This window comes from Diceros bicornis, chromosome 8 (assembly GCF_020826845.1).
Source record: "Diceros bicornis minor isolate mBicDic1 chromosome 8, mDicBic1.mat.cur, whole genome shotgun sequence".
NCBI lineage: Eukaryota > Metazoa > Chordata > Mammalia > Perissodactyla > Rhinocerotidae > Diceros > Diceros bicornis.
This window is the reverse complement of record NC_080747.1, coordinates 82,619,986-82,645,553: the sequence shown is the minus strand read 5'-3', so window position 1 is coordinate 82,645,553 and position 25,568 is coordinate 82,619,986. Positions and strand designations below refer to the sequence as shown.

The following is a 25,568-nucleotide window of genomic DNA, read 5'->3' as shown; positions in this document are numbered from 1 at the left end:
CCTCCAAGTGGAGTGGTAACAGAGAAGATTGAGTAGGGAGCTGGTCCTTCCACTCCTACCTGGCAATAACAAGGTGTCCCTTCCTATTCCCAGTAGAGTAGTGTCATAAATGACCCCATGGAGAGTCAGGACTTTCACCACCATCTGGAGGTAAACAAAGCCATATCCTTGTGGTGTCAGTGAAGACACCTGGGGAGCAGTAATGAGGCACCCCTATTCTTTCCAGCCAAGGAAATATCAGTGGAGGCTTGATGAGGGGCTGGAAATCCCATCCCTGCCCAGCAGTAATGAGATGCCTCTCCTTTCAGATTTCATCAGAAGCCAACGGGGAAACCTGGACTTTTTTTCCCACCTGGGAGTAACAAGGTGGTATCCCCTCTTCCTGTACAAGAGTAGTGTCAGAGGAGGACAGTTAAAACAGAAGCTTTAGATAAGGTTCAGAGTCTCATAAGATAATACCTCAAATAACTACATTTCATTTGAAAATCACTTGTCATAATAATAACCAGGAAAACCTCAAACTGAATTTAAAAAGTCAATCACTAGATACCAACATGGAAATCATAGAGAAGTTAGAATTCCCGAACAAAGATTTTAAAGCATCCATCATAAAAATGCTTCAATGAGCAATTACAAAAAAATATTTGAAACAAATTTAGAAAAATAAGAGTCTTAGCAAAGAAATAGAAAGTCTGAGCAAATAAACAAAAGGTATAAAGAGTCAAATGGAAATTTTACAAGTTAAAAATACAAAAACTGAAATAAAAACTAGCAATGAATGGAATAAACAGGAGAATGACAGACAGAGGAAAGAATCAGTGAACTGGAGAAAAGAAAAATAGACATTATCCAATCTGAACAATGGAGAAAATAGACTGAGAAAAAAGAAGAAAGAACATAGCCTCAGGGACAAGTGGGACTGTAACAAAAGGTTTCACAGTCATACAGTTGGGGTTCCGGAAGGACGGGTGGAAGAGAGCAGAGCTGGAAAAGTGCTCAAAAAACATAGAGGTTGAAAACTTTCCATACTTGGCAAAAGATATAAGCTTATATAATTCGAAAAGTTGAATAAACCCCAAACAGATAAACCCAAAAAATCCACACCAAGACACATCATAGTCAAACTTCTGAAAACTAAAGATGATGAAAAAATCTTAAAAGCAGCAAAAGAAAAATGACACCTTACCTATAGGGGAAAAATAATTCAAATGACAGTGAATTTCACATCAGAAACCATGCAGGCCAGGAGGAAATGGCACATTTTTCAAGTACTGGAAGAAAAGAAACTGTCAACTCAGAATTGTATACCCAGAAAAAATATCCTGCAAGAATAGTGGGGAAGTCAAGACATTTTCAGATGAAGGAAAAATAAGAGAGACATACCCTAATAGCAGACATACTCTAATAGAGTAGCTAAAGGAAGTTCTCTAAAAAAAAGGAAACAGTAAAAGAAGGAATCTTGAAATATGAAGAAGGAAGAAAGAACATGGTAGGCAAAAATATGAGTAAATGCAATATACTTTGCTTCTTTTGAGTTTCTAAATTATGTTTGACATTTTAAGCAAAAATGTTAACATTGTCTGATTTGGTTCTAACTTTAGGCAGACAAAATATATAAGGCAATTATATTGTAAATGGGGAAGGATAAAGGAAAATAAAGAGAAGTAAGGATTCTCCAGTACACTTGAACAAAGTAAAATGATGACACCAGTAGGCTGTGATAAGTTATGTATATACAATGTAATACCTAGATCAACCACTAAAAAGTTGTACAGAGAAAGATGCTCATAAAACACTGGATAAATCAAAATGGAATTCCAAAAATATGTTCAAGTAACTCACAGGAAGTCAGGAGAAAGGAAACAGAACAGAAAACAAAAACTAAAATGGCAGACATAAGCCCTAACTTATCAGAAATTACACTGAATGTAAATATCTAAATATACCAATTAAAAGACAGATTGGCAGAGTGAATTAAAAAAAACATGACTATATATTTATCTACAAGAATCTCACTTCATTTATAAGAATATAGACAGGCTGAAAGTAAAGAGGTGGAAAAAGATATATCATGCAAACATTCATCAAAAGAAAGCAGGAGTGAGAGTGACGTCAGCATCATGGAGTGAGCTTTCCCGTGAATTCTTCCCCCACAAGATACAACAAAAGTAACAGCCGCAGACCAACAACGGAATCCCAGACAGTGAAAAGCTAGAGCGGAGGGATCCACACTGCCGCACATCTGAGAGCGGAACGTGCTGGGCCCACGGAGGAAGTGGGGAGAGGTAAGGAGAACTCCGCTCCCTCCCCATCAGATCAGCGATCCGGTCCGCGCGGCTCCCAGAGAGGGGGGAGGGGCGGCCCTCGGCGGGAAACTGTAGCTCTTCGGGCTCTCTCAGCCAGTGGGAAACTCCCGCACAGAGGGCTCAGAGGAGCCACAGGGCTACCATCAACATCTGAGCAACCCAGAGAGCGGATAAAGAGGGGCAAACGAGAAGCCTCCCACGTCAGGGACCCAGAGGGCAAAAGAGAGAGCTCCCCACTCCCCGCAACCCGGAGTCTGCAGCTCGACCAGATCTAGCGGTCCGAGGCAGACCTGAATAAACTGGACTGGACCCGTGGATCGCAGTGGGGAAAAAAAACAAAAGAAAACAAAACAAAACTGCGGATCGCAGCAGAAAAACTGGGGCAGAGCGCAGGGGGCTTAGACTACACAGCCCTTTACCACCAGACAGTGGCGGCAGGTGGAAATTGCAACCAGAGACTTCCAGGATGAGGAAAATCAAAACCAACACAGGAACCACAATGCAAAAATATATGAAATCACCAGACCAGAAACAAAATGACAAGCACCCAGAAATCAACCCCGAAGACACAGCAATCCATAAACTAAATGACAGAGATTTCAAAATAGCTATCATAAAAACACTCAACGAAATACGAGACAACACAGACAAACAATTAAATGAGATTAGGAGTTTCTTCACAAAAGAGATTGAAATCATAAAGAAAAACCTATCAGGGCTGATGGAGATGAAGAACACAATGGAGGAGATAAAGGAGAATCTGGAATCTTTAAAGAACAGAGCTGACAATATGGAGGAAAGAATTAGTACTTTAGAGGATAGGAATACAGATATACTCCAGATGGAAGAAGAGAGAGAACTAAGACTAAAAAGAAATGAAGAAAGACTCCGAGAAATATCGGACTCTATTAGAAAATGTAACATAAGAATTATAGGTATTCCTGAGGGAGAGGAGAGGGAAAGAGGAACAGAGAGCCTATTCAAGGAAATAATAGCTGAAAATTTCCCAAATCTGGGGAAGGAGCAGGAAATACCAGTAAGCGAAGCCAACAGGACTCCTATATATATTAACAGACAAAGGCCTTCACCACGACACCTAGTGGTAAGGCTAGCCAGGGTCAACGACAAAGAAACAATATTAAGGGCAGCTAGACAAAAACAAAAAATAACGTACAAAGGAACTCCCATCAGGCTCTCAGCGGATTTCTCAACAGAAACTTTTCAGGCTAGAAGAGACTGGAATGATATATTCAAAATACTAAAAGACAAAAACTTTCAGCCAAGAATACTCTATCCAGCAAAAATATCCTTCAAATATGATGGAGAAATAGTAACTCTCCCAGATAAACAAAAGCTAAGGGAGTTCATGGCCACGAGACCGCCACTACAAGAAATACTCAAGAAGGCCCTCAGGCCTGAAAACAAGAAGAGAAAGGGAACACAAAGCTTGGAGTAAGGAGAAAAGTAGGTAGACAAAATCAGAGAAATAGTAGATCTTTACCGGAATAGGTTAGCAACCACTTAAATACTAAACTCAAAGATCAAAGGAAGAAATTCACCAAAAATAAATTTAACCTCATCACTGTAAACACACAGCCACAACACAAGATAGAATAAGGTATAACAAGAGCAACTTAGAAGGGGAAGAGGAAAGTGACTGAATTGACTTAGTATAAGGAAATAGGAGGCTATCAGATAATGGACTATCTCATACAGAAGATTTTTCGCCCAAACCTCAAGGTAACCACTAAACAAATAATCAAATTAAAACCACATATGATAAACAAAGAGAAAACTAGAAGAATCATAAGACAGAACAACCAAACTGAATTGGCAGTCCAAAACAATGGGACAAGAAACAAAGGAAATGCAAAAGAACCAGAAAATAAGTGACAAAACAGCAACATTCAACCCTCATATTTCAATAATTACCCTAAATGTAAATGGATTGAACTCTCCAATCAAAAGATACAGAGTGGCAGGATGGATTAAAAAGCAAGACCCAACAATATGCTGCCTTCAGGAAACACATCTTAGCACTAAAGACAAGCACAGGCTCAGAGTGAAAGGATGGAAGACAATACTCCAAGCTAATGGCAAACAAAAGAAAGCAGGTGTTGCCATACTCATATCAGACAAAGTAGACTTCAAGATAAAACAGGTTAAGAAAGACAAAGAAGGGAAATATATAATGATAAAAGGGACACTCCATCAAGAAGACATATCACTTATAAATATATATGCACCCAACATAGGAGCACCAATGTACATAAAGCAACTATTAACAAACCTAAAAGGAGAAATCAACAACAACACAATAATAGTAGGGGATCTTAACACCCCACTTACAGCAATGGATAGATCATCCAGACAAAAAGTTAATAAAGAAATATGAGACTTAAATGAAAAACTGGACGAGATGGACCTAGTAGACATATACAGAGCACTCCACCCAAAAACAGCTGACCACACATTCTTCTCAAGCGCGCATGGAACATTCTCTAGGATAGACCATATGTTGGGAAACAAAGCAAGCCTCAATAAATTTAAGAAGATTGAAATCATAACAAGCATCTTTTCAGACCATAAGGCTATGAAACTGGAAATGAACCAGGAAAAAAAAACTGGGAAAGTGACAAAAATGTGGAGATTAAACAACATGCTACTGAACAACCAATGGATCATTGATGAAATTAAAGGAGAAATCAAAAACTATCTGGAAACAAACGAAAATGATAACATGCCATATCAAACCATATGGGACGCAGCAAAAGCGGTCCTGAGAGGGAAACTCATAGCGATACAAGCCCACCTTAACAAACAAGAAAAAGCCCTAATAGGCAACCTTAAATTACACCTAACAGCACTAGAAAAAGAAGAACAAACAAAGCCCAAAGCCAGCAGAAGGAGAGAAATAATAAAAATCAGAGCAGAAATAAATGATATTGAGACCAAAAAAACAGTAGAAAGGATTAATGAAACAAAGAGTTGGTTCTTCGAGAAGATAAACAAAATAGACAAACCCTTAGCCAGGCTAACTAAGAAAAAAAGAGAAAGGCTCAAGTAAATAAAATTAGAAATGAAAGAGGAGAAATTACAACGGATACCATGGAAATACAGAGGATTATAAGAGAATACTATGAGAAATTATATGCCAACAAATTGGACAATCTAGAAGAAATGGATAAATTCTTAGACTTATACAACCTCCCAAAATTGAACCAAGAAGAAATGGAGAATCTGAATAGACCAATCACAAGTAAAGAGATTGAAATAGTAATCAAAAACCTCCCAAAAAATAAAAGTCCAGGACCAGATGGCTTCTCCAGTGAATTTTACCAAACATTCAAAGAAGATTTAATACCCATCCTCCTCAAACTATTCCAAAAAATAGAGGAAGATGGAACACTTCCTGAATCATTCTATGAGGCCAACATCACCCTGATACCAAAACCAGACAAAGACAATACAAAGAAAGAAAATTACAGGCCAATATCGCTGATGAACATTGAGGCAAAAATCCTCAACAAAATATTGGCAAACCGAATACAACAATATATTAAAAAGATCATACACCATGATCAAGTGGAATTTATACCAGAGACGCAGGGATGGTTCAACATCCGCAAATCAATCAACGTGATACATCACATCAACAAAACAAAGAATAAAAACCACATGATCGTCTCAATAGACGCAGAGAAGGCATTTGACAAGATACAACATCCATTTATGATAAAAACTCTCAATAAAATGGGAATAGAAGGAAAGTACCTCAACATAATAAAGGCCATATATGACAAACCCACAGCCAACATCATACTCAACGGGGAAAGACTGAAAGCCATTCCTCTGAGAACAGGAACGAGGCAGGGCTGCCCACTCTCACCACTCCTGTTCAACATAGTACTGGAGGTTTTGGCCAGAGCAATTAGGCAAGAAAAAGGAATAAAAGGAATCCAAATAGGTAACGAAGAAGTGAAACTCTCACTATTTGCAGATGACATGTTTGTATATATAGAAAACCCTAAAGAATCTGTTGGAAAACTGTTAGAAACAATCAACAACTACAGCAAAGTTGCAGGGTACAAAATCAATCTACAAAAATCAGTTGCATTTCTATATGCTAATAATGAACTAACAGAAAGAGAGCTCAAAAACATAATACCATTTACAATTGCATCAAAAAGAATAAAATACCTAGGAATAAATCTTACCAAGGAGGTGAAGGACCTATACAATGAGAACTACAAGACATTATTGAGGGAAATCTACGATGACATAAAGAAATGGAAAGATATCCCATGCACGTGGATTGGAAGAATAAACATAGTTAAAATGTCTATATTACCTAAAGCAATCTACAGATTCAATGCAATCCCAATCAGAATCCCAATGACATTCTTCACAGAAATAGAAAAAAGAATACTAAAATTTATATGGGGCAACAAAAGACCCCGAATAGCTAAAGAAATCCTAAAGAAAAAGAACAAAGCAGGAGGCATCACAATTCCTGACTTCAAAACATACTACAAAGCAATAGTAATCAAAACAGCATGGTACTGGTACAAAAACAGACACACAGATCAATGGAACAGAATTGAAAGCCCAGAAATAAAACCACACATATACGGACAGCTAATTTTCGACAAAGGTGCTAAGGACATGCAATGGAGAAAGGAAAGTCTCTTCAATAAATGGTGTTGGGAAAACTGGACAGCCACATGCAAAAGAATGAAAGTGGACCATGTGCTATCGCCATTCACAAAAATTAACTCAAAATGGATCAAAGACCTGAAGGTGAGACCTGAAACTATAAAACTCATAGAAGAAAATATAGGCAACACACTATTTGACATTGGGTTTAAAGGAATCTTTTCGGATGACATGCCTACCCAGACTAGGGAAACTAAAGAAAAAATAAACAAGTGGGACTTTATCAGACTAAAGAGCTTTTATAAGACAAATGAAACCAGAATCAAGATGAACAAACAACCAACCAGCTGGGAGAGAATATTTGCAAAACATACATCTGACAAGGGGTTGATCTCCATAATATATAAAGAACTCACACAATTGAACAACAAAAAAACAAACAACCCGATCAAAAAATGGGCAGAGGAAATGAACAGACACTTCTCCAAGGAAGATATACAGATGGCCAATAGGCACATGAAAAGATGCTCAACATCACTAATCATCAGGGAAATGCAAATCAAAACAACACTAAGATACCACCTCACGCCCGTTAGAATGGCTATAATCACCAAGACAAAAAACAACAAATGTTGGAGAGGATGTGGAGAAACAGGAACCCTCATACACAGCTGGTGGGAATGCAAATTGGTGCAGCCTCTATGGGAAACGGTATGGAGATTCCTCAAAGAATTAAAAATAGAGATGCCCTATGATCCAGCCATCCCACTACTGGGAATCTATCCAACGCACCTGAAATCAACAATCCAAAGAGGCTTATGCACCCCTATGCTCATTGCAGCATTATTCACCATAGCCAAGAAGTGGAAGCAACCTAAGTGTCCCTCGACTGACAATTGGATTAAGAAAATGTGGTATATATATACAATGGAATACTACTCAGCCATAAAAAAAGACAAAATCGTCCCATTTGCAACAACATGGATGGGCCTGGAGCGTATTATGTTAAGTGAAATAAGCCAGAAAGAGAAAGACAAACACTGTATGATCTCACTCATATGTGGAATATAAACCAACACATGGACAGAGAAAACTGGACTGTGGTTACCCGGGAAGTGGGGGTGGGGGGTGGGTACAAGGGGTGAAGGGAATCATATATGGGGTGATGGACAAACAAAAATGTACAACCCAAAATTTCACAATGTTAGAAACCATTAAAATATCAATAAAAAAAAAAAAAAAAAGCAGGAGTGACTATATTAGATAAAGTAGACTATAGACTAAAAAAAATACCAGAGAGGGAGACTATATTATGATAAAAGGGTCAGTCCTTCAAGAAGACATTACAATATAAATGTGCACCAAAAAATAGGCAAAATATGTAAATCAAAAACTGGTAGTGCTGGAAGGAGAAATAGACAAATTCACAATTATAGTTGGAAATGTCCACACCTCTCTCTCAACAATTGATAGAATGAAGAATTAGACAGAAAATCAGCAAGAATATAGAAGAATTAAACACCACCATTAGCCAGCAAGATCTAATCACCATTTATAGAACACTCCACCCAACAATGGCAGACTTTTCTTTTAAATTCTTTTCAAGTGCCCACAGATCATACTCCAAGATAGAGCACATCCTGGGTCATAAAGTAAACCTCCAAGTTAAAAGACTGAAATCAAACAGAGTGTGTTCTCTGACCATGTGAAATCAAAGTAGAAATCAATAACAAAGATAATTGGAAAGTGTCCAATCACTTTGAAACTGGACAACACACTTCTAAATAATCTATGGGTCAAAGACGTCTCAAGGGAAATTTTTTAAAAAATACATTAAACTGAATAAAAATACAGCATTATCAGAATTAGAGGGGACCAGCTACAGAAATGCTGAGAGGAAACTTATGACACCAAATGCATATATTAGAAAAGAAGAACAGCCTCAAATCAGTCATCTAAGCTTCCACCTCATGAACCTAGAAAAAGAAGAGCAAAATAAACTCAAAGCAAAAAGAAGGAAGGAAATGAAGGTGAGAGTGGAAATCAATAAAATTGAAAACCGAAAAACAATACTGAAGATCAGTGAAACAAAACTAGTTCTTTGAAAAGATCAATAAAATTGACAGATTGACAAAGAAAAAAAAAAGAAGACAGAAATGACAAAGAAAAAAAAAAGAAGACAGAAATGACTGTTATCAGAAATGTTATCAGAAACAAGGTTACAGACCCTGCAAACATCAAAAGGATAATAAGAGAATGCTGTGAACAGCTCCACACACTTTAAATTTACAACTTAGATGAAATAGATGTAAAATAACATTTGAAAAATACAAATGATCAGAACTCACTGAATCTGAAGTAGATGATGTGAACCGCTCTGTAACTGCTAAGTAAATTAAATTTGTAATTAAGAAACTCCCAAAGAGAAATCTCCAGGCTCAGATGCCTTTACTGGAGAATTCTACCAAACTTTTAAAAGAAACATTAAAACCAATTCTACACAGTCTCTTGAAGAAAATAGAAGAGAAGGAAACGTTTCCCAATCCATTTTACAAAATAAGTATTACCCTGCTATCAAAACCAGTCAAAGACACTACGAAAAAAGAAAGGTACAGACCAGTATTCATGGAATAAAACCAAATATCCTTAACAAAATATCAGAATTCAGTAATATGTAAAAAGAATTATATACCCTGACCAAGTGTGTTCAGGGATGCAATGCTGGTTCACTATTTGACTGTTGATCAGTGTGATCCACTATATTAATAGACTAAAGAAGAAAAATCTCATGATTGTATGAATCAATGCAATAAATACATTTGAAAAATTTCACCACTTATTCCTGATAAAAACTGACAGAAAAATAGGAATAGAAGGGACCTGCCTCAAACTGATAAAAGAGCAACTATGGAAAACTTAACAAATGACATACTTTTAATGGTGAAAGACTGAATGCCTTCCTCCTAAGATTGGGAATAAAGCAAGAATGTCCCGTTTCACCACTGTTTTGTTTTTTTGTTTGTGAGGGAGATTAGCCCTGAGCTAATGTCCGTTGCCAATTCTCCTCTTTTTGCTGAGAAAGACTGGCCCTGAGCTAACATCTGTGCCCATCTTTCTCTATTTTGTATTTGGGATGCTGCCACAACGTGGGTTGATAAACAGTGCATAGGTCCACGCCCAGGATCTGAACCTGCAGACCCCAGGTCCCTGAAGCGGAGCGCATGAACCCAACCCCATGCCACCAGGCTGGCCCCCCCCTTACACCACTCTTAATTCAACATAGAGTTGGAAATTCTAGTCAGTTCATTAAGGTGAGAAAAGGAAATAAAAGACACACAGATTGGAAAGGAAGAGATCAAATTGTCTTTTTGTAAATGACGTGATTATGTATAAAATCCCAAGGAATGTACCAAAAAAAAATCCTAGAACTAATAAGAGAATTCTGCAAGGTTTCAGTATACAAGATAAAGATGCAAAAATTAATTTCTCTATTTAGAAATATTTAGTATATTTCTACATACTAGCAGTGAACATGCAGAAACTGAAATTAAAAATACGTTACCATTTACAATCACACACACAAGAAATACTTAGGTGTAAATTTAACAAAACTTATATAGGATTTATATACTGAAAGTTATATAATACTGATGAAAGAAATCAGAGAAGATCTAAATAAATGGAATGATATATCATGTTCATGGATTTGAAGATTCATCGTAATAAAGATGTTGTCTCCCCAAATTGATATACATATTTAACACAATTTCTGTCAAAATCCTAGCAAGACTTTTTTATAGATAAAAGCAAGTTTATTCTAAAACTCATGTGAAAAGACAAAGAACCTGAATAAATAAAAATGATTTATTAAAAGAATGGAGTAGGAGGAATCAGTGTACCTGATTTCAGGACTTACTTTATAGCTACACTTATCAAAACAGTGTGGTACTGGCAGAGTGATAGACACATGGATCAATGGAACAGGATAGGGAACCCAGATATAGAACCATACAAATATACTGAGCTGATTTTTGACAAAGGTGCAAAAGTAGTTCAATGGAGGAAAGATAACCTTTTCAGCAAATGGTTCTGAAGCAATTGGACATTCATAGGCAAAAAAAAAATTAACTTTGATCTAAATCTCACACTTCGTACAAGAATGAACTCAAAATGAATCATGAATGTAAATATAAAACAACAAAGTATCTAATAATAGAAAGTTAAAATGTCTTATTTACCGAGATTTTTAACTCTTAGCAGAAAATCATGGGAGCAAATCTTTAGGATGTTAGGCTAGGCAATGATTTCTTAGACTTAACACCAAAAACAGTTTATAAAAGGAAAAGTTGATAAATTGGACTTCATCAAAATCTTTTGAAAGTTGGCTCTGCATACTTTTGGCTCTGCATCCTATGAAGAGGATGAAAAACAAGCGACAGGATGGGAGGAAATATTTGCTAAGAATGTATCTGGCAAAGGACTAGTATCTAGAATACGTGAAGAGCTCCCCAAACTCAAAATTAAAAGAACAGACAGGGGCCGGCCTGGCGGCGTAGTGGTTAAGTTGGCAGGCTCTGCTTCAGCGACCCAGCATTCATAGGTTCAGGTCCTGGGCACGGACCTACGCACCGCTCGTCGAGCCATGCCATGCTGGGGGCATATACAAAATAGGGGAAGATTGGCACAGATATTAGCTCAGGTCCAATCTTCTTCACCAAAAAAAAAAGACAGACAATCTACTTAGAAAATAGGTAAGAGACATTCCACTGAAGATGCTATCCAAATGGCAAATAAGCATATGAGAAGATTTTAAACATCATTCATTAGCATTAGAAATAATACAAAGTAAAACCAAAATGAGACACCACTACACACCTATCAGAATGGCTGAAATAAAAAGTAGTAACACCACCAAATACTGGTATGGATGCAGAGAAACTGGATCACTCATATATTGTTGATAAGATGTAAAATGACAGTCACTCTGTAAAACATTTTGGCAGTTTCTCAAAAAACTAAGTTTTCGGCTATCATACAATCCAGCAATTTCATTTCTGGGCATTTATCGCAGAGAAATGAAAATTTATGGTTACCCATAAACCTGTACATGAATGTATTATAGAGTTTTATTTGTAATAGCCAAAAACTAGAAACAACCCAGATTTCTTTCGGTAGGTAAATGGTGAGACAGACAGTGCTACATCCATACCATGGATATGAGCTATTGGCTTACTAACAACCTGGATCAGTCTCCAAAGAATTATGGTGATTCAAAAAAGCCAATCCCAAAAGGTTTCATTCCATTTATTACTGCATTATTCCACTTATATAACATTCTGAAACGGCAAAATTTTAGAAATAAAGGATAGATTAGTGGTTATTGGGGCTTAAAGAGGGGCTGGAGGGGAAGGAAGTGGGTGTGGTTATAATATGGCAACGTGAACATGGTAATGTAAATGTTCTATATCCTGATTGTACCAATGTCTATATCCTATTTGTGATACTGCAGTATAATTTTACAAGATAATACCCTTGGAGAAATTAGGTAATACGTACAGGGGATCTCTCTGTATTATTTCTTAAATTTCATGTGAATCTAAAGTTGCCTTAAAATGAAAGTTTAAATAAGGAAAAATGAATAAAGTGGAGGGAACTCTTTGGGTGCAATGAGACTGAGGTAGAAATGTATTTTGTAAGGCTTTTGAATACCAAAATAAATTCTGGATTTAATTCTTTAGATAATAAGGAACTGAAAAAAATTGTTGATTTTGAGTGTAGGACCAAGTAAATGAATAGAAAATTACTCTAGTCATAGTTGATATAATAAATTGTCTTACATACATAGTTATGGATTATGACAGTATTTTCACAAATATTTTCTAAAATATCTTGATGTTTGGAAATTATTTTTTAAAAAAGAAAAGTCTTGAAAATAGAATTGGGTTGCCAATATATTAATAGTTTAAGAAATAATAGCATTATGAAATTACCTGAAATAGTCCATTACTGTGTAGAGGTTAAATCCTAAAACTGATATTATCACTGGAAGTACAACTTTGGCAGATACTGAAAGATATGCTTCTTTTTTAGGTATGGGTTAATATCTTGGTGTTGTTTTTAAGTACATTGTTTGGATCTTTGATTATGCTTTCCCATTGGAGCAACATTATAAATGATGGCTATAATTTGAGTCATAGGTCTATAGTATTTGAGAATCTGAAGAAAGTTTTGGACCATCTCCTCAGATAAATGGACCATCAACCTAGTTTTTCATACAGTTGGGTTCACAGGGCCACTTGAAAGCTATCTCTGAATCCCAGGTTCAAGAAGCCCTATCAAAAGAAAAATTCTAGATTATCTGTATATAATTAATTTCAGTGTGATATATAATCATCCAAAAACAACTATCTAATGAGCATCTATTTGCTTGTACAGTACGTATGGCAGCCACCACATGGGATCCAGAAAGTACTTTAAAAAATATCCCATTTTGCAAGAGGCTTACCATCTAGTTTAAGAAGCAAGCTGTATTTATGAAATGATTAATTATTAGAAATGTCAGAATGAGAATAGGGTAGTTCCTGCTTTTAGATCAAAGCATTACAGCTTTTTTTGTAAATTACCTCAAGAAGACATTTTGGTAATCAATTTACTATTGCCTCTCTTGGACACGGGAGTATGAGATGGGAAATAGAATTCTTTATAAATAAATATCACAAAAGTAGCAAAGTGAGAGAGAGAAACTAGAGACTATCTAGATTCATTCAAAAAGAAATTCAGACTTTGTGCTGGACCGTGGGGATATTGCAATGAAAACATAGACACAGTCCGTACCCTCATGGAGTTTACAGTTTTAAGAGGAATAAATTCTTCAGGAATAGAATGAAGAATAGCTCACTCTGCGCTGGAGCGTGGAAAAAAAGGTTTATGGTGTAGGTTGCACAGAGTATACTTACTGTGCTAAAAAAAAATTTGACCTTGAACAAGTTTCCTGGTTGTTTTTTTTTTTTTTTTTTTTTGGTGAGGAAGATTGGCCTAGAGCTAACATCTGTGCCAGTCTTCCTCTATTTTGTATATGGGTCACCACCACAGCATGGCTTGATGAGTGGTAGTGATCCCGTGTCTGGGATCCAAACCCGTGAACCTGGGCCTCCGGAGCGGAGCGTGCCAAACTTAACCACTACGCCCGGTCACTATGCCACTGGGCCAGCCCCTCCTAACTTTTTTGAGCCTCGGGGGGTTCATCTGTAAAGTGGGGATAATAATGGGATGATGTAATAAAATATTGGGTTCAGAGCCTGGCAGTTGGTAGCTACTGCTATATTATTGGTTTGAATGGAACTAATGAATGACTAGATTAGGAGACTCAAAAAGGAAGAAGCAGGATATTAGGGGATGGAGCATAATAGTAAGAAAGCAAGATGGACATTCCTTTATGTTCAAGGCAGTAGGGAGACTTCCCTGTCTAGTATAAAATATTGTGTTGGGAGGTAGTAATATGTGTAATTCCAAGTAGTGTATAATAACTTTAAAAGAAATTGTTAGTGTTTTACTATTTTCTTGATTAGCCTCAAGTAGTTTTGTTGTTGTTGTTAACATGACAGTGGCTTTCCTGTGGGTCAGTCTTGTATAATATAAAAACTTTGCTTACCAACTTTTACTCATTACTTTTTCAGAGATTGGAAATGCTTATGCTGTTTTAAGCAATCCAGAAAAACGAAAACAGTATGACCTCACAGGCAATGAAGAACAAGCGTGTAATCACCAAAACAATGGTAGATTTAATTTCCATAGAGGTTGTGAAGCTGATATAACTCCAGAAGACTTGTTTAATATATTCTTTGGTGGTGGATTTCCTTCAGGTATTTTAATATTAATCATAAATATTATATTTTATGAAGCTAGAGATGCTCACCTCCAGTTAGGCTGTTTGGAGATTTATCTACCTTCTCCCCTATGTTTTCCATAGTAATATGATCCTGTGATGGTTTTTCATGAAGGTGGAAGAAAAATGTTAGACTTATTACCTTTACTGTAAGTCTGCCTTTTGCCTAAAACATATTTTAATAGTAAAAAAAAAAAGAAATGAAGAGTACAGATATTCTGTATTTTATATAAAGCTGAAGAAAGGATGTGTAAGTAGGAAATCCAGTGACAATGTCTTAGTTAAGTGCTGTTACAATTATATGAGTTATCCTATACCCTGGACAACTGATACTGGTTCTCTAGAGATCTTTGTAGATATTTCATTAATAACATCATAAATTGCTAATTTGGATGTACGTGGAGGTATTTTCCATTGAAATATTAAAATGTCTGATTCATAGGTTATATGTAAAGTGGGTTTTTAAAATTACATTAAGATAGAAATAATTACTTGAACTAGGCTATCAAAGTAAAATATTGTAGAAGTACTACTAAATGAATAGATTTTATAGTACCAGCATAAGTAATATTGAACTCTACTTACATTTACTGTGACTTGTTTGTGTGGAAATTAATTTTCTTGAAGAGTAGCGCCTCTAAGGTGGTTAAAATTATAGCTCCGGTCTTATTTACAACATTTACTTAGGGTGCTAAGTTAAACATTCCATTCAAAATTAGGAGAATCTTTATGCATATAGCAATATAATTTGGCCTGGTGGCCCTGTCTGAATATTATTGAGAAAGATTGTGGTTATTGATAGGGCATTTTATAAAGTAGCCTTTAAGGAAGGAGAATGTTAAATACAAATTAATGACTGAAAGTATAACCTGTATTTTGACATATTAGGACACATAATTACCTTTCACAGAAAAATTATTCAGACTAATAATTTGACTGAAAATATGCTAGGAACAATCAGAAATCTTTCAGATAGTAGTGAATTTTCTGATAGTTGATTTACAGTTCTTTTGTTTGTTATAACATAGTTTACTTTGTCAGTGGTAGCCGTTTCTGGTTGGTCACCTTATTTGAAAACAGCTTGAATGTTCATCAGCAAGAGAGTATTTGAACAAATTGTGGTTCACGCATACCATAGTATATTATATGACTGTTTTTTCAAAAATGAATGAGAGCACTATCTCTTGATTTCTAGAGATATTTGTGATTCATTGATAAATGCAGAAAGCAGAGTTTCAGAGTAATGATCCAAGGTTTGTAAAAGCAGCCAACCACAACAAAAGTCCTCTGTGTAGGCAGTGTTAGGGAGGAACTCTCAATTCAAGTTTTCACAAAGAAAGAACTTCCACTTTACTTTAAAGGAAGCAAAGTTTGGGAAGAATGGTTCCTGTTTCCATCCATACTTCACTCACAGGAGGAGAGGGCAGTAAGCATTCACTACTTAAATATGCAATTTTATTAATTTAAAAAAAATAAATATGTAAAAGAAAATATGATTTTTCTGATCATAATTGCTCTCCCTAATTTAACCTTGTTTTTTATTTTCTAGGTAGTGTACATTCATTTTCAAATGGACGAGCTGGTTATAGCCATCAACATCAGCATCGACATAGTGGACATGAAAGAGAAGAAGAAAGAGGAGATGTATGTTTATGATATGATTACAGATCATAAAATGGCAGATTTCAGCCCAGGAAAAGTAATTAGAGTTGTCTAAAAATAGAGCAAGTTGTTTTAAAAGGAAGTAATGTGTTTTCTCCCACCAGAGGTGTTCAGTAGAGAGTAGAAAAATCCCTCAGGGATGTGGAGGGGCAGGTAGAAGTCAAGGGTGGAGGGTGGTTGGGCATATGACACCTTCACATTTGGTGTTCTATGATTCTAATGAAGATACACCTGCAGTGGGTGTGTTTTGAAGGTAACTTCTTATTGTTGGTCCTAAAGAATGTAGAATTAATACTGAAAAACGTACATTGGAGGTCACTTTCCTTATTCTGCAGCAGTTCTGCTTGATTGCATATAGCAGTTAAATGACGTAAAGTAGGAAGGTGGATGGAAAGAGCACTGGACTAAAGATTAAAAGGCCTGGGCTGCTCTGCCACTCATCAGCTTCCGTGTCCACCTCACACCCAAGCTGAAAATAACTTTGCAACCTGCTGCAGATGGATAGTGTCTGTGTGTGTGAGAGAGAGAGAGACAGCGAACATCCTCATCTGTAGAATGAAATCAGGTTAAATCAGTGTTTTCCAAATCAGGATCTCAGGTGAAGCACCTAGAAAGTTGTATTTTTAAGAATCACCTCAGAAAGTTGGTGGGTTAGGCAGATTTGAAAGCACTGAACCAGATGATCTCAAATGTCCTTTCTGCCTCTAAAAATGTATGACAACTGTTGGATTATTGACAACTACGGTTATATTACAATTTGTTATTCTTTTATGGTTTTTTTTGTAGGGTGGTTTTTCTGTGTTTATCCAGCTGATGCCCATTATTGTATTGATCCTCGTGTCATTATTAAGCCAGTTGATGGTCTCTAATCCTCCTTATTCCTTATATCCTAGATCGTAAGTAGCTAAGTGAAGTTTTACAAAAAAGAATTGTTGTTTCTTATCTAGCTTCTTTTAAAGAGCTTTGTGCTCTTTTAACCTTTTAAGTGCCAAATCTCCTATTACCACAAGTGTACCAGATTTAAAAATCTCTAATTTTAAAAATAGTTACTCAAGTGATAAATTTGTATATGTTGTTAGTTTACATTTCTGTTCCATTGTGGATAAAGACAGAAGTGCTGTATTTGAACTTGATAGCAATTTAATATAATAGGTAATGTGTTGACATCAAAGACAAAAAATACTTTAAAAGACAAAAATCTTTAAAGACAAAAATAAAATTGTGATTGATCTTATATAGATTTGTGTACATTATAGGGGAAAATGACTTCACTCTTCTGTTTGTAAAATATTGATTAAATAAAAGCAAAATTACTTTTTTGTTATATGAAGTGTTTATCTGTAATATACTTTATATATAAGATGTAAGGACATAAAGGAAAGTAAATGCAGCATCCATTCTAGAAAACGTTAGTGTAATACAGTGAACATCAAGGAAACTTTGTAAAAATCATACTTCCAGTGATTTTATAATATTAAAAACAGATTGGTCTAAAAATAAGAAATAGTTTCATATTTCTTTCAAATAAGATTTTTATTAACTAAAAATCGAGAGAAGTTATAAGAACATAGTATGATTACCTTTTTATGACGTGAGTGGTGGCTTTAGGCAATTTGGGATAATGTAAATAAGTGATTACCAATATTAACTTTTTAATTATTTTTAATTGTTTTTGTTAGCTTGGTTTGTAGTAGCAGATCAGAATGTACAATTTTAATTAAAAAAATAATGACCAAGCATTTCTTTTACAGTGGATCAGGACAAACTATTAAAATGCAGACAGAAAACTTGGGAGTCGTTTATTATGTCAATAAGGACTTTAAAAATGAATATAAAGGAATGTTATTACAAAAGGTAGAAAAGAGTGTGGAAGAAGATTATGTGACTAATATTCGAAATAATTGCTGGAAAGAGAGACAACAAAGTAAGTTTATCAAATGTTTAACATTTAAAACTTATTCAGGGGCTGGTCTGGTGGCATAGTGGTTAAATTCTCGTGTTCTGCTTTGGCGGCCTGGGATTCACTGGTTTGGACCCTGAGCACAGACCTACTCACTGCTCATCAAGCTGTGCTGTGGCGGCATCCCACATAGAAGAACTACAGCTCTACAGCTATGATATACAACTATGTACTGGGGCTTTGGGGAGAAAAAAGAAAAAGAGGAAGATTGGCAACAGATGTTAGCGCAGGGTCAATCTTCCTTAAAAATAAAGTAAAAGAATTAAAAAGATAAACAAAAACTTATTCAGAGTCTTTGGAATCGATTACTCTAGATTTCTCTACTCAAGGAGTGTTCTAGAATTGCCTGGCACCTAATTGGAGCTCAGTAGTTAAATATGTTTTAATGTACGTGTGGCCTTATAACAGTGTTTGGCACATAGCAAGAACTTAATAAAGGGTATTTGTGTTATTGTTGTATCAATAAATATTTGGTTGAATAAGTGAATAATACCAAATTGCAGTGTATTTAAGATGTTGTCAGTTGTAACATGCATCATTATTTTATGTTCCTGTATTTATTTTGTGCATAGAGAAGTCATTGGGAACACTTTATCAGTTTGTTTAGCCTTTTCAGCCTCAGCTTCCTTAATTTAAGAGGCAGTTCCACCTATAAAAAGGTTGACCATAAGAATCTGCTGCGATGCTTCATGTGAACTGAGTGTCATTATGGTTTTTGATTTTTTGACTGTTAACGAATAATAATGTAGACCATATAGTTTAGGCTTTGAATTAAACAGACTAAAGTTGAATCCTAGTCTGAAATTTTTAGCTGAATTATTAGGGCCAAATATTCTAACCTCTGTGAGTTTATTCTCTCATGTGTAAAATGGATGATGATGATGAGTAGGAGGAGGAAATAACTATCATTTATATAATGCCTATTGTTTCAGTCACTGTCCCAAGCACTTTACATATATATGAACTCATTTAATTTCCACAACAACACTGTGAGGTTATTATACTCATTTTACGTGTGAGGAAACTGACGCAAAGAGAGATTAGTAACTGCCCAAGGTCACAGAGGTAGTCTATGATTCAAAACCAGTCAGTTTTTCTCCAGAATCCAGGCACTGTGCTCCACAGTCTTCTTAATAATACCTAAATTTATGAGTTTGTTGTGAAAATTAAATCAGGTAGTAGTTAATGTGTTTCTCATGTAGTAAATGCTCAGAAAATGTTAGCAGTTAGCATAATCTCTCATCCACTAGGAAAAATTTGATGAAACATAACCTTTGTGTACTACTAAGAGCATTCTTATCTCTGGCCTTGGTTTCTTCATCGATATAATGGCAGTTAGAAGAGATATGACCTCCTTGGTTTCTAAGTCTCTGAGTCTGTGAAATCAGTCTGGCCTCAGTGTGGAGAAGGTTGCGTTAGACTGGTGATTTTAAATTGGGAATGATTTGCACCATCGGACATTTAGTAATGTCTGGAGACGTGTGTGTGTCAGCACGGGCTGAGGGTGGAAGGGGTTGCTGCTGGCATCTAGTGGGTGGAGGCCAGGGATCCTGCTGACGCCCTACAGTGCACTCAACAGCCTCCCAGAGCGAAGAATCATCTGGCTCAAAATGCCAGTATTGCTGAGGTTGAGAAACCTTGTCTTAACCAAAGGTCTTAAGGGAAGTATATACCAAATTTTATTTCATTTCATTTCATTTTTTGATCTCTAGTACCTTGCACAATCTTTGGCACATCATAGGCGTATAGCGAATTTTTGATGGATATATGAACAATTGGATAAATGATTAATGAATTCATATGAATGAATGTATTAAAGACCTGCTTATTTTATGTTAAAAGAATGACTAGCACGTTAGGTATATCCACTTTCAAATACAGGTTCTAGTCCTCTGCTAACTATGGGTGATTTTTGGATTATGCATACTTACATTCTATTACCTTACATAGTTGAGAATTGACTGTATAAATAGAAAGAAGGAGAGGAAAGATTCATATTTATGAAAGATAGTGTAATGCTATGGTCGAAGTGCAGGCTTTGGGACTGCCTTGCAAGATCTTGGCTCCACCAACACATTACATAGGCCACGTTACTTAACCTCTCTAAATCTCAGTTATCTCATCATTAAAATATAGACCATAACAGATAATATATGTTAACACTTAGCATAATGCCTTGCACCAGTATGTGTTCAGTGTTATTATTTATTATAATTTATTTTTTATTCCATCCCCACCATAAGCCAAGTGTTTTTGCTTCGCAAAATTTAGTTTAATCTTTAAACAATCTGGTAAGATCAGTATTAATAGGTTTCATGGACCCTTCAGTCCATGTTCTGTCCACTATACCAAGTTGTCTACAGTTATATTGTACACATTTATGTGTCTTTTAAAGTTACTATCAAAAGTTTTAACTAAATCTGATTTTAATAAGTCGTTTTTTATAAAACAACTTGCTTTTGTTCAGAAATATCAGTGAAACAAGACAAAACTCTAAAGAGGCATGACAACTGAATACAATGTGTGATCCTGGATGGGGAGGAAATGGCTATAAAGGTTATCATTGAGACAATTGGTGAAATTTGAATATAGACTATATATTAAATAATGGTATTATGTCGTTAAATTTCCGAATTTGAAAATTGTATTGTGGTTATATAAGAGAATGCCCTTGTTCTTAGGAGAAACATGCTCAAGTAATTAGGAATGAAAGGTCGTGATGTCTGCAACTTACTCTCAAAAGGTTCTGCAAAATAATAACCATCACAGCAATAACAACAGCCTTTATTGTAGAGAGAGCTAAAGCAAATTTGACAAAATATGAAGAATTGCTCCATCAAGGTAAAGGGTTTTAGAGTATTCATTGTAGTACTCAACTTTTGTGAAATTTTCAAAAAAAATTCAACAAATTTAGCACTTCTAGAGGTTATGGATTTTGAATGAAGATAGAAGTGGGAGGAGCTCAGTATAACAATCCATTGATTGAATGTTTCACTTGTTGATTACGATAAAATCATCTTGTTTTATAAATTAATGTCGTCCAAAAGATTGTTGGGAGGCCAGCCTGGTGGCGTAGTGATTAAGTTCACTCACTCTGCTTTGGCAGCCTGGGGTTTGCGGGTTCAGAACCCTGGGCAGGGACCTACACACCGATCATCAAGCCATGCTGTGGTGGCATCCCACGTACAAAATAGAGGACAGTTGGCACAGATGTTGGCTCAGGGCCAGTCTTCCTCACCCCAAAAAAAAAAAAAAAGATTGTTGGCCAGGGGATATTCTTTTGCTAGAGTTTTTCTGTTTAAGGGTCACTCTAACACTCTCTGATGTCTAGATTGGTAAAGTCGGTGTTTTATAAAATACAAGCAGTGATTTGAGGTAGTGAAAAGAATATTAGGCTAGGAGTTAGAGATTTGAGTTAGAATCTAGACTCTGCCATTCACTAGCCCTGTGAACCTTAGTTTATCTACTTCATTTGGGAAGAATCATCTGCAAATGGACTTTACAGGTATTTACATTTGTAAATAAAAAGGGTGGAGTGATTTTAATTGGGTTGTTAAATCCTACCCTGAATGATTGAATAAAGATCATTTCTGAAGATCTTGACAAATAGAATACACTCTTACCTATGAGTATATTTTGAATGTGGTCCTGACTGACATCCTCTACTTTGGCCACTGTTTTCCAGAAAGTAACTGATTTTTTTCTTTTTTTGTTACATCTTCTCTAAGTGCTCAGCCTTTAGAAGTGTTAATAAACAGTGAAATGGCTGAGAGTAACTGGAAAATAACAATGAATAGTTCCCTGAAGAATGTTTGATTTCTAGTCCATTTTTTTTCCTTAGTAATGCTATCCACATACTGAAGGAAGCCTCAGAAGTACTTATTTGCTGAATACCACTACTATGATTGGATGGCAAGCTTGCTTTCTCTTTTGTGTACCATTTTATTATGTATTTTTTTAGTTCAAGCAAACTCAGAACAAGATTTTAAATTTTTCTACTCAAGTCTTGGCGTAATTAATTAATCTGAAACCTTAACTAAAGGTCACAGCAGAAACGACCACTAGCAGTATTGAATAGCATATGATATCTTTAGGATACAAGGTCAAGATGATGCTTTAGAGCGGTGGTTTTTAAACCATTGGAGACAGGAGTGGAAGGAAAGGATTGATAGGATTCTATCCTTATTTCTTTGCCAGAGCAGCTCTGTGTTTGTTTTACATGCTAGGCTTCCAAATGGCTTTTAGGAGTAGGACTTGGATTTCATTCCTTTTTTAAAAAAAGTCAGTTAATAGAAATATATTGAAGGGCTTCTATAAAACATTTTTTGAGTTTAAACGACTAGGTGATCTAAATTATTACAGTCAGCCCTCTATATCTGTAGGTTCCACATCCACAGATACAGAGGGCCAAGTAAGGGACTTGAGCATTCCTGGATTTGAGTATTTGTGGGGAGTCCTGGAACCAATCCCCCACGGATACCGAGGGATGACTGTTTACTTAGCAAAATATTTTTGTGTGTTAACAGAAACAGATATGGAATATGCAGCAAAAGTATATCGTGATGATCGACTCCGAAGGAAGGCAGATGCCTTGAGCATGAACAACTGTAAAGAATTGGAGCGGCTGACCAGTATTTATAAAGGAGGATGAACTGGAATTTTATTTATACCTTTTAGCATACTCTGTTTTTTCTGTAAGTAAGTTTAGTTTCATCATGAGAGCTGAAGAAAAAGATTTGATGTTAAAAACTAAACTGAGTAGTTGGTCCCTGAAATCTTGGACTGTTTATGACCTACTGGCTCCTTTAAATAGTAAGAAACTGAAAACTAAAATTAATATTTTAGTTATACTTCTGCAATTATTTTCACTTTAAAAGCTTATATGATTCCTAACTAAAAAGGTCTTGAGAAAAGATTATCACACCTGTAGCAGTTTCCAGTTTTAGTGATTCTCCTTTTTTTCTCTTGTCATGTAAATATTTATGAAATGATCATTTTGTGTATATACAGGTTATTGCCTTTTTATTTAAATTCTTGTAGTGTTTAGCTCCATGAGACACTTGGGTTTAAATTGATGGAATAAATGTTCTATGACAAAATTACATTTTCCTTGTCAGATGTCAAATGTGTGGAATTTAGACAATGAAACTTTTTCAGAAAGAAAAGAAAAAACAAAAGCTGTTTAACTTTATGTAAAATCTTGTAGCATTATCAGCTTAGAGGGAATTGATATTTTTAATATTTCCATTATATTCCAAAATATATATTGAGATAAATGAACTGGTGTAGAGTATCAGTTTTTTATTTATTTGGTTTTATGAATTGCTAAGCCATGCATAGAAATGAAATGCTATACTGATAGATTTTAAAGAAAATATGAGGAAATGGCTATATGGATATTAAAAAAAAGGGTCTTCAACAGTAAATTGCAGTTATGTTATTTGCAATTCCAGTAATTACAAGGCCCCCAAATGTTCATATATATGTCTTTGAATGCTGCTAAAATTTGTGAAGAAGAGGACCTACCTATTTTTGCCCCCCATGGAAATTTGCAGTTTCTTCTTAATGATCATTTATGCAGGATCCAAAGGTAAATGGGTTCTTCTACAAATAAGTAATAAGAAAAATTACTACTAAAATAAAGCTTTGTGCCTTTTAACCAGGTTGCCAACTCTTAAACATATAGGTAGATCACAGCATACTTATTTGATCTATTTGGCCACATGCAACAGTGAGCAGAAATATAGCAGCAGGTAGAATAGTGATTTATAGCAAGTTATCCTTACAAAATTCTGAGCTAAAATCTACTCACTATTAATTCAATTAATCCTGTAGGAATAAGCTCCTTGTAATTACATCCATAATGTAAATTATAAAAGTCAGCTGGAAATTGAAGTTTTTGGTGCCTGTATGTTGGGTATGCAACTATTTGGTTTCTAGTCTTCTGTGTTTACAGTTGTAGTATTTTAATGATTTTGCTTCATACTCAGTGGAACATGAACCCATCTTTGATAGTTTCTTTGTGTGTGAGAGATGCTAGTTAAAGTGGCAGTGTTCTTTTGTTTAAAGATATTTCCTGAATGTAGTTAATTTATAGCCTCTGTTGAATAAAACTTCTAAAATGACCATTCTTTTTAAAATGTTCTCTTGTATCCGCTTTTCCAGGTGAATCAATAGAAATGCCTGATTGAATAAGTAGATTAAACTAAATAACATACTATCCTAGGAAAACTGGACAACTTAACCAACTTTAGTTTAGAAATGAGACCTTTAAAAAAAAAACAGCAGTGCTTAAAAGAAAATACAATTGTAAATATTTTCTTGAGCCTGTAGAATGAGTTTTTTAAAAAATAAGGTCATTGCATTCTGATTAACTTGAAAGTTCATATGCATCAGAAAACTTATAAAAATTTAAATGAAAAAATTTCATCTATTTGTTTTTCCAGTTTTAGTGGGAAATTTACATTATTGTGGTTGATGCTTATGTGAATTGAACTCTTATTGACTGATTCTTTTTCCCTTAATCCTGACTTTAAGGGGATAGATGAAATTATCAAGTGAAGTGAAGGTGTATATTGTGAAGTCATACATGGCTTTTGGACAGTGTTATACTTCAGTTGCATGGCTGCATTCCATTACATTTCATAAAATGTTTGGGGAAATGTGTTTGATAAAATTAAATTTTCAAACATCTGTGGGAAATGACTGATTGAGTGCCTGAGAATTTAAGCCATGTATGAAGTATGCAAGTAAAAATTAAGTCCTTAATGTCACTTATATAATGGTGTAAGGACCCAACCAAGTGTCTTAGAATTTGGGGTTAATTTTACAAAGAAGACTTTAGCTATCTTGAGATGTAGTAAGATTTTCATGTTTGCTACTCTTATAATAAAAATCTCAACATTTTGCCATCTTATTTTTGGCTACGTGAGCGTTGCAATTTCATTTGATAACTTGTACTGTTCATTTAGTCATTGCCTAAAAGCCCTCAATTTTTGAGTACTGCTTTATTAGCTTCTCTAACTGGTATTTTAGAAGTTTGGCAACAATTATATTTATTAATGCTTTAACATACACAAATGTCATTGTCCTTGTGAGG

General features: G+C 35.4%; 1 protein-coding gene across 7 annotated transcripts in view; it reads left to right on the top strand.

Annotated features, from left to right (window-relative positions):
* DNAJB14 (DnaJ heat shock protein family (Hsp40) member B14) overlaps positions 1–24,302 on the top strand; it is a 55,072-nt gene extending 30,770 nt beyond the window's left edge. For 5 of the 7 annotated variants that reach the window (XM_058547565.1, XM_058547571.1, XM_058547569.1 and 2 more), the window contains 5 exons: positions 14,639–14,824; positions 16,397–16,491; positions 17,296–17,405; positions 18,261–18,433; positions 22,996–24,302. In XM_058547565.1, coding sequence (XP_058403548.1) covers positions 14,639–14,824; positions 16,397–16,491; positions 17,296–17,405; positions 18,261–18,433; positions 22,996–23,120 — 689 coding nt within the window. In that variant the 3' untranslated portion in view covers positions 23,121–24,302. Of the gene's footprint in view, positions 1–14,638; positions 14,825–16,396; positions 16,492–17,295; positions 17,406–18,260; positions 18,434–21,150; positions 21,311–22,995 lie in introns of all 7 variants that reach the window. The other 2 variants (XR_009221025.1, XM_058547566.1) reach the window with 2 other exon arrangements.
* Positions 24,303–25,568: the final 1,266 nt, after the last annotated feature.